The sequence below is a fragment of the Aotus nancymaae genome, unplaced genomic scaffold, assembly GCF_030222135.1.
Source record: "Aotus nancymaae isolate 86718 unplaced genomic scaffold, 86718_ANA_hifiasm-v0.15.2.pri h1tg000012l, whole genome shotgun sequence".
Lineage (NCBI taxonomy): Eukaryota > Metazoa > Chordata > Mammalia > Primates > Aotidae > Aotus > Aotus nancymaae.
Window position 1 is genome coordinate 28207439 of NW_026988423.1, and position 10319 is coordinate 28217757.

Below are 10319 nucleotides of genomic sequence, written 5' to 3' on the forward strand. Positions count from 1 at the left end.
AGTGGGAATGGAAGAGACATTGGAAAATGATGAGACTTTAGAATAAGTAAGGGTTTTCTTAGAGAAGGTTATATAGACAAAAGCCGAGAAGTTAACTCAGAAGGAAAGATGGAAGACACGACAGAAATGAGGTAACTGATGGAGGAGCACAGTTCCAAGGAGGAAGGAGGAACTTGAATCAAGAGCAATGGCTGAGGGGTTAACCTCAGATTTAAGGGGAAGAGGAGGAGGAAAAAGAGGAAAGATACACAGAGACATTGAAGTTGGAAAGAAAATAATTTGAAGTTATCAAATGTAAGATAAGTCTCAGTAAAACATGCAATAAAATCGTCTGCTTTGAGTGGGGAGCTGAACAGAATCAGGACCTTGTGCAGAATAAGAGAGAGTTGGATAAGTCTCTGGGAAGTGAGATGATGGATTGATTAAAGGTGATGGAAAGCAGTGAGTATCAGTAAACTCAACAAATAACAGATTCAGGGTGGATCCAGTTCAAACGTTTTTTTCCAATAACACTTTGCAACTATTCTTGATGGCTGCAGATTTGGCAAGGTGGAACGGGAGAAATACAAGGTATGGAGCTGATATGGTTTGGCTGTGTCCCCACCCAAAATCTCATCTTAAATTGTAATCCCCATAATCCCCACATGTCAAGGGAGAAACCAGGTGGAGGTAATTGAATCATGGGGGCAGTTTCCCCCATGCTGTTCTCATAATGGTGAATTCTCAGGAGTTCCAATGGTTTTATAACTGTTTGGTAGTTCCTCTTGTGTTTATTCTCCTTCCTGCTGCCTTGTGAAGAATGTGCCTCGCTTCCCCTTCACCTTCCACGATGATTTTAAGTTTCCTGAGGCCTCCCAAGTCATGCTGAACTGTGTGTCAATTAAACCTCTTGCCTTTATAAATTACCCAGTCTCGGGCAGGTCTTTATAGTGGTATGGCAAAAGATTAATACAGGAGCCATACTAGGGTGGTAGTGAATATGTTTGTGAAATGGTTAATCATATGTCAAGTCTGACAGATGTGAAAGGAAAGGAGAATAGAGGATCATAGTGTGACTGGTGGTGAAAAAAAAGAAGCACCTTTAGGGCTGGCAAGCAATTGAGGAGGAGGAAGGACAGTTGATGATGGTCAGAGAGGATATTTTGGGGACTGGTATCTTTACTTTTGAGTCATGGTGAAGGATAAGCAAGTCTGTGTTTTAGGGTTCTTGCTAAGTGACTGAGGTGCATTGCAGATGGAGGGCACTGGAGTTAAGGACATCAAGAATACATAATTGTTAACATTTATACATTTCTCTACAAATTTGAATTATTTTTCAATAAGCAAATAATACTGCTAGTTATTTTTTTTTTTTAAGTGATAAAAGCAACACAGATACATTATGGCATTCCAAGGAACAAAACAGAGAGAAATTTCAGGTTCGCATTTAGGTTAATAAGTCAGTAATTCTTTTTTTTTTTTTTTTTTTTTGCAATTTAAATAAGGTTTATTTCTTTTAAAGGTGGTTATTTTTATTTTTTGCAATGCCACGGTTATAGGAGTATATGAAGAGGTAACACATCTCCTTTTCCTTAACCATGCTTTTTTTTTTAACCTTCTGCACAAAGGTAAAAGTTTTTGTTAATCTCATAGTTAATGGTATAAAACAGAGGTCGGCAAACTTTTCCTCCAACGGGCCAGGCCAGGTAGTAAATATTTTAGGTTTTGCAGACCACTTATTTTTTCTTTTATAACTCTTTAAAAATGTAAAAATCATTTTTAGTTTGCACCATACAAAAACAGACTGGGCGAAATTTGGCCCGTGGGCAGTAGTTGGCCAACCTCTGGTATAATATATCTACTTTGTTTTGTCAGAGAAATTGCTGTCCTTAGGCTTCTAGATAGTCTGCTGCCTGAAGTCAAGTAGGGAAGGGACTTATTTACAATTTAATGTGGTTTGCGACAAAAGTAGAAATGGAGAGCTTCTACTCACTTTTGACTTGCCCAGTTTTTCCATTCACTCATTCATTCAATAAATGTGTTGAGTATCTAATATGTATACTCTTAAATATCCTGGTGTTAGCAGAGATTTCCAGTGTTTCTTCCTTAAAAGGGTGATTTCTCCAGTTTCTCTAAACCAGGAATTACCATTTCTTAATACTCATGTCTTAGGGAAAAATCAGTATTAAAATCCCTACCAAGACTCAAGAGGATACATGATTATAAAAAATGAATCTAGCCAACGATATCCTTGTACCCAATGGTGACACATCCTTAAAATAACACAGCCTAGATGAGGAAAAATATGTAACTATCTCTATTTTAAAGGATACCTCTTTTCCTCCAATAGACTGAAACTTTAAAAAAAAAAAACAGATCTAGAACATCCCCCGAATAATTTCTTCCCATTTTCCTAGTTTTGCTGCCATGTTAACATAAAATCTGGATCCAGATAGGGCTCTTCATTAGCTCTCTATTTCAACCATAAAACAATACTACGTTTATAGCTGAATACTGCCTGCAAAGCAATGTGCATGCCCACATTTCATCTCAGGGAGGGATTGATGATGTTTCTGCTCCTGGATGAAAACTGTTACCTTTCTGAATCCTCCTGCTATTTATCCAAGGTGAGAGAAGACTTTTTAAAGTGGTCAAAAGGAGCACAGAACTTAAGTATTAAAATATAAAGGTGGCCCCTATTCCAGATCTTTGGTACAGTCATCAACTATAATCTGCTTTCCCACACCACCGAAATATAGCAAATTTTGTACTTAGAAGTGATTGTGATTTTCCTTTTGACCATGTAAACAATAGGGGAAATGCCTTGGGAAACTACTTTGCAATGCACTCTGATTTCTCTTAAATACACAACCAGTTCTCCCTTTGATCAAGTTCATGGGGGAAAAGAACAGAGTAAGCCAAGGTTATCGCTTTCGCTCCCCTCTCTGTGTCCTTTTCTTTTCTTTTTCCTTGCGCTCCTGCTTGGCTAGTTTATCTCTCTCCCTCTGCAGTTTGTCCTGTTCCTTCTTCCTTTGGGACTCATCCCGAAGCGAGTCTCGCTCCAGTTTTCGGGCATTAAGGACATCTTCCACATTGGTGTTTCGGAACAGAAATTTGTCAGAACCAATGTTCATTGTGGTAGCTCCTGAATCATCCTTCTCATCTGCTTCATCCTCTTCATCTGTCACATCAGCATATTGGGCCAGGAGGGCAGCTTTTCTCTGCTTCTCCTCTTCTGACACCATCCTTGGCTTTACCACAATTTGTGCCTGCTTCTCAATTAGGGTGGCGATGGCCTGTACTTCATCTTCTTTTTTCACTTTGGTGACAACATTCTGAGTTTCTGACCATCGTTCCACAATCTCCTTGCAGATATTAAGGAGGGAATCTTCTTCCAGGAAAGCAGAGAGGATCCCCTGCAGAGCGTCCAGATTCTCTTCTTCCTCCTCCTCTTGCAGGACACCCAAGATGTAGGCTCCGTAAACGGCTCGGTCCACTCCCAGTGCCTCCAACCGTCCATCCAGCCAGGAGCCAAAGCCGCCACCTCTGCCATCGCCTTCGCCAGGGACTACCGCGGTCACTTCGCTGGGCGCCGCCATCTTGGGGTCGATAAGTCAGTAATTCTTTACTGAACTCACTATATGTTTTGCTGGTGGATTGAAAGTTGATGGATGTTTGGCAGTTCTCTGGATTAAAAATAAAAGAAAAAGAACATGTGAGGCCAGAATATGGGAAGCATTATTGGCATGGGTGATTGGCATTTTCCATGGTGATGATGGGAGAAGAGAGGACAGCCATTCTTCCCATCACTGAGTAAGAGATGATAGGGAAACTGGTAGAGAACTCTGAGGGTTGTGCAGAAAGAGTGACAAAGTGGCTGGGTGTGGTGGCTCACACCTGTAATCCCAGCACTTTGGGAGGCTGAGGAGGGTGGATCACAAGGTCGGGAGTTTAAGACCAGACTGGCCAACATGGTGAAACCCTGTCTCTACTAAAAAACACAAAAATTAGCTGGGCATGGTGGCTTGTGCCTGTAATCCCAGCTACGTGGGAGGCTGAGGTAGGAGAATTGCTTGAACGGGGACCTGGGAGGCAGAGATTGCAGTGAGCTGAGATCATGCCACTGCACTCCAGTCTGGGCTACAGAGAAAGACTCCATCTCAAAGAAAAAAAGAGTGACAAAGTGGCTTGTATGAATTCCACAAAGGAAAAGAAGCTAGCTGAGTTCTGTGGACACAACTATGGTCTTAATGTGGGAATGGGGGCAAAGATAATGAATACTTCTCTTCCTGGAGCAAAGAAGGAGGTAGAGCATATGGCCTCCTTTGAGAGGATTACAAGGAGTTCAGTATTGTTGAGAGCTGGGGAGAAGGCAAGCAAAGACTCAGGAAATAGAAGTGATGGACATACAGTCAAAATTAGGGAAAAGTTTGTTCATAAAAGGACGAAGCTGACTTCAAAAAACACAATGGTTCCTTTGCAACTGGCATTTATGATGCGTAAATATAGGCCAAATAAATAAGTAACTGCATCGTCAGCGATCCCAAAGGGCCTTAAAGGCCTTGAGAGTGGAATCAAATCTCAGGGGGAGAAGATGCCTCTTGTTTTTATGCAGAAGAGAAGCGACACACCCTTGGCCCTGTTTTTGTATGTAACTCAAATGGAAGCCAGGAGTAAGGAAGTGGCTGCTTTTAAAAATCTCATCCCTGATGGGCCAATGCTTTGGTCTTTATCTTCTGGACCAGAGGGAAAAGGGATAAAAAGATTTCATCATTTTTCTGCAACAGATCAAGTAGAGGGTGATTTTTAGTTTTTAAAGTAAATTGACAAGAACCTTAGATTCCTTTAAGTTCTGCTTTCCAAAATCAGGAAGTGGCTTAAAAACACAAAAACAAACCCTAAACCATATAAAGGTTATAGGCTGGCTTAAAAATAAAAAAGGGCTAAAGAGTCTAATTCATACTCTGGCGTTAAACATTGCATTACAGTGCCAGGTTCATTGCAAATGCCATATATGTGTTTGCTATTAACATTTTATTTATTGATTCATACCCCAGTGTAGTTATCAAAAACACTTTATTTATAACTGATACTTACCTCTAAATTGTGAGGCATTACATATATTATCTCATTTAATTCTCACAACAACTCTAAGAGGTATGTGTTATTGTTATGCCCATTTCACTTAGGAGGAAACTGAAGTGCAGGGTGGCCAGGTAAAGTTGGTGAAGTCACATGGCTAACAAGTGGAGAATCTGAGATTGAAACTCAAGTTTGTCTGGTTCCAGTGGCAGTATGCTTACCACACTCTTACGCCACCTTTCTTGTGCCAAGAAATTTTATAGTCCAGAGGAGATAAACACCAGGTGAGGTAAAATGACAATAGGAGAAACTTTGGTTTATGCTAAGAAAGAGCTCCTTGAGTTTTTGAAAGACTCTAGAAATCAAGGGTATATACATCTTCCTGGAGTTGTTGTCAGCAGGAATAAGGCAGAATAACAGCTAGAAATCTGTCCCAACCTCATCTCCTCTGTGAATCTTTCCCCAGGCCAGGGCAATTCCCAGTGAGCTTTCTTCTGTCGGCATGCAGCCCCAAGAGCATATCCCAGTTCCCACTGCAGATCCTGAGTTGAAAATGTCATCGGGAGGCATCTGCCAGCACCCTCCTGCAAATGCCAGCAAGTCTCTCTTGGCATCCCAAGTACATCATCCACAGCCTTCTGCTCAATCATTTCTCAGCAATGTAGAATATGTAATTTTATGATTGAATAAATAAAAGTATTGTATTTATTTTGTTTCAGGATGTGGAGCTGAGAAGCCCCAATTTCCACTTTCTGACTCCTAGACTCAGCTGACTTGAATGCCTCAGTGGAACAGCAGCAGCCCATCCTCAGCTTTCCTAGAAGTTCCTGACCTGGCAGCCTGAAATGCATTCTAATCAAGTGAGGTAAGATGAGCATTCCCTGCAGCTGCCGGGTTTGAGAGCTTTATTTAGATTCGCTCAAAAAGTCACTCCCTGCTCTCAATTTGCATGAATGTCTCTTCTCAACTAGACAAGGCTTTGGCTGGAAGACTCTCCGTGAGCCAAGGAATTGAAGCTGCCTTTGCAAGCTGAATTCATACTTGGAGTGAGAAGGCAACAGTATCAAATCCTCCAAGCTGCCATTTCTTTAGGAGACTGATGGATTGACAACTCCTCACCTTACATAGGCCCCAACCGGCTGTTCGTCTTTGCCCAGCTCTGGGTTTGTACCTGTTCTTCTGCCCCCAGCCACGGTGTCATTGTGCCCTTGATCTGGGGATTGCTATTCTTGACAGCCTATCGGCTCCCTCTATTGAGGGAGACAGCTCTTTTGAGTGTCCGGGAAATGGACGTACAAAGGTGGACAAACACCTACACTCGGAAGGCAGAGAACGGTACCCCCCAATTTCTGTTTGCACATAGGCTAGAGCGAGGAAAAAAAGAGAATAAATTGTAAAGAGTTTTAGTTCAGACACAATATAAAAGCACTTGACTCTAAGGTTTTCTTTTTTTAATTCAGCTAACACATGTTAGACAAATATAGAACCATATCCTACAGTGGTTTTTAAAGAGCTTTGTTTTCCTGCTTTTTAAAACTTTAATACATTTTCCAAATTTCTACAAAGAGAAAATATCTCGACAAAATCAGGAAAAAAAATGCAAATGAGAAAAGACGAATACTAAAGTGCAGCTCAGTTGAGTCCAGTGCTGGCTGGCCAGGCCTTTAGCTACAGCCTGTAAAGGTGCTCTATGAAGATACTGCTCAGTTGAGTCCAGTGCCGGCTGGCCAGGCCTTTAGCGACAGCCTGTAAAGGTGCTCTATGAAGGGACTGCTCAGTTGAGTCCAGTGCCGGCTGGCCAGGCCTTTAGCGACAGCCTATAAAGGTGCTCTATGAAGATACTGCTCAGTTGAGTCCAGTGCTGGCTGGCCAGGCCTTTAGCGACAGCCTGTAAAGGTGCTCTATGAAGATACTGCTCAGTTAAGTCCAGTGCCGGCTGGCCAGGCCTTTAGCGACAGCCCGTAAAGGTGCTCTATGAAGATACTGCACGCCTGGGTCTGGATTCTCCAGGGAGCAGGTGGATCAGAGAGAGCATCAGTGACAAGAACAAGGCAGATGGTGGGAAGGTGAGGGTGTGGGTGCCACACGGTGGCATCTCACACACTTCTGTTCATTCCACAAACAGGTTTCGTAAGCACCAATTTGTGGGGGAGAATCTGCATCTGAAAAGAATTGTCTATTGCAAATGAAGATCTTTCCCTGCAGCAGCTTAGGCTTAAAGAAACAAGTGCAGGCAGACAAAAGGGTCCTCCTGACCACGTGTCTAGCCGAAGGTTGTCTGTTGTTAATAGAGACAGGTTCTCACTATGTTGCCCATGCTAGTTCCAAACTCCCGGGCTCAAGTGATCCTCCCGCCTTGGCCTCCCGATGTGCTGGGATTACAGGTGTGAGCCACCACAGCTGGTCTGGCCTACACTTAATAGTGAATATACATCTTTATTCCAGAAAACCTATCAGAATAACCCAAAGTGTTATAGCATGTGGAAAAAGGTAATCCCAAGAAAGAAAAAAAATGAAATAAAACATAATAAAGAATAACTCTAAGTAAAAATATTATTAATGATAATAATATGTAATGAATGCTAATTCTATACTGGGCAGAGAGTATTATTTTATTTAACCTTTACACTAACCTTTTGAAGTAAATGCCATGTTACCACGTCCTTGTTACAGATGAGAAACTGAGGATTAATGAGCTTGAGTTACTTGCTCAAGGTCCCACAGTTGCTAAGGATCAAAGTCCTGTCTGATCTGGGTGAGACTCCAAAGTCAGTGCTTTCATCCACAATATTATTCTGTTCTTCTGAGAGTAAGAGAGGCTTGGAGCAGGTGTGGTGGTTCACGCCTACAATCTCAGCACTTCGGGAGGCTGAAATGGGAGGATCACTTGAGCCCAGGAGTTGAAAACCAGCCTGGGCAACATAGTGAGACCCCCATCTCTAAAAAAGTAAAATAAAACATAAAATTTTGGTCACATGCTGTGGCTCATGCCTGTAATCCCAGCACTTTGAAAGGCAGAGGTGGGTGGATCACTTGAGGTCAGGGGTTCAAGACCAGTCTGGCCAACATGGTGAAACCCTATGTCTTCTAAAAATACAAAAATTCGTCGGGGGTGGTAGCATGTGCCTGTAGTCCCAGTTACTCAGGAGGCTGAGGCATGAGAATTGCTTGAACCCAGGAGGTGAAGTTTGCAGTGAGCTGAGATCGAGTCACTGCACACCCGCCTGGGTGACAGAGCAAGACTCCATTCTCCCCCTCAAAAAAAGAAGAAAAGGAAAAGACTTAAATATAAAACAAAATAAGTGAAAAAGGCTTTATTCTCTCATCCAATGGTTGAATTCTTTCTGAAACCAATAGTCCAGATAATAGTTAACTCCCTGGATACCAAGGTGGTCCATGCACCATCTGGCTACTTTAAGAGAGTTAGTGGAAAGTGATGCTAGGCCAAGAGTGGTGGCTCGCCCCTGTAGTCCCAGCATTTGGGAGGAATAGGTAGGAGAATCATTTGAGCCCAGGAGTTTGAGACCAGCTTAGGCAACATAACGAGATCCCAACTCCATTTCTAATTAAAAAAAGAGGAAGTGATGCTAAACAATTTTATAGGTAAAAGTTTTAATTTGATCTTTTTTTGGGCTAGTTAACTTGGATTCATCATATGCTTTTATTCCTGGACAATCAGTCAACATAATGATTCAGTACCTTGTCTGTAAACTGCACTGTGTCATTGCTATGGCTAGTGCTAATGAAATGTAACGTACATCTTTCGTTCTCAAGGATCTTATAAATTACCTGGGCAAACAAAATTAATAACCTGGAGTATATCATATCATACTACTGTTAAAATCCTTCAGTGGCTCTCTATTATAATTAGCATTCTGTGTTCAGTAAGGCTTCTTTCATTCCCCATCCCATCCCCTTAGCTTTTTTTTTTTTTTTTTTTTTTTTTTTTTTGAGAGACGATGTCTTACTCTGTCACCCAGGCTGGAGTGCAGTGGTGTGATCTCAGGTCACTGTAACCTCCACCTCCTGGGCTCAAGCAATTCTCCTGCCTCAGATTCCAAAGTATCTGAGACTACAGGCGTGTGCCACCATGCTCAGCTAATTTTTGTATTTTTAGCAGAGATGGGGTTTCACTGTATGTTGGCCAGGCAGGTCTCAAATTCCTGACCTCAGGTGATCCACCTGCCTAGGCCTTCCAAAGTGTTGGGATTACAGGTGTGAGCCACTGCACCCGGCCCCCTTAGCATTTATCTCTATGTTTTAAGGCTGTTTTCTGTATATAACTGTAACTTTCTGCTTTTGAGCTTGTTTTTCTGGCTATGAGTATGCTAATCCTGCACAGGGCAAGCTGGAAGTAACAGAGAGTTAATGCCTAACAGAGAAGGGATTTGGTTAATAAAGAGCCCGTGCCCATCCATGGTGTCACAAATGACAGCATTTCTTTTTTTTTAATGGGTGAATAGTATTTCATCATGCATATATACCACAATTTCTTCATCTATTCATTTGGTTTTGGAAACTTAGGTTGATTCTATAGCTTGGCTTTTGTAAATAGCACTGAAATAAACAAGGACTTATAGATACGTCTTCAATAGACTGTTTTCCTTTCCTTTGAATGTGTACCCAGCAGTGGGATTGCTGGATTATATGATAGTTGTATATTTAATTTTTTGGGGAACCAAAGTGGGGTGAAGTTGGTTAACAGTAGGATATTGTATATTACAAAGTAGCTAGATGAGGGGCTTTTGAATGCCCTTATTGCAAAGAAATAATACACGCATAAGGTGATGGATATGCTAGATACCCTGATTTGATCATTTTACAACATAGGCATGTATTGACACATCAAATTATACTCCATAAATACATACAATTTTTAAAGTAATTAAATTATAAATTGAAAAATAAAAGAACCCAGCTTCCTAGCCTCCTGGGTGCATATACTGCCTTTTGGAGTTTCTCATGGGGATTGAGATGCAGGTGTGGCCTGTTCAATGACACACCTTTTATTGGCTTCATTTTCTTTTTGCTCTGTCCCACTGCCATACCTTCTTAATAAACTGTGGCTGCTCAAACTTGTCTCAGGACTTGCTACTGGGAGGTTCCAACATCTGTCAAAAGCTCTGTGTGGTCTGGTTCAGGCCTACCTCCCCTCAATTCACGCCATGACATTTTGCTCATTGTGATCCAGCCATGCTGGCTTTTCAAGTTGTTCACACCTGTTCTCTCCCTATAAAATGTTATATTTTTCTTCTTTA

General features: G+C 41.7%; 1 protein-coding gene across 1 annotated transcript; it reads right to left on the minus strand.

Annotated features, from left to right (window-relative positions):
- Positions 1-1485: 1485 nt before the first annotated feature.
- Positions 1486-3587, minus strand: LOC135274571 (coiled-coil domain-containing protein 43-like). Its single transcript, XM_064375312.1, has one exon. The coding sequence runs from the start codon at positions 3576-3578 to the stop codon at positions 2904-2906; it is 675 nt and encodes a 224-aa protein (XP_064231382.1). The 5' UTR covers positions 3579-3587; the 3' UTR covers positions 1486-2903.
- Between the last annotated feature and the right edge of the window lie 6732 nt (positions 3588-10319).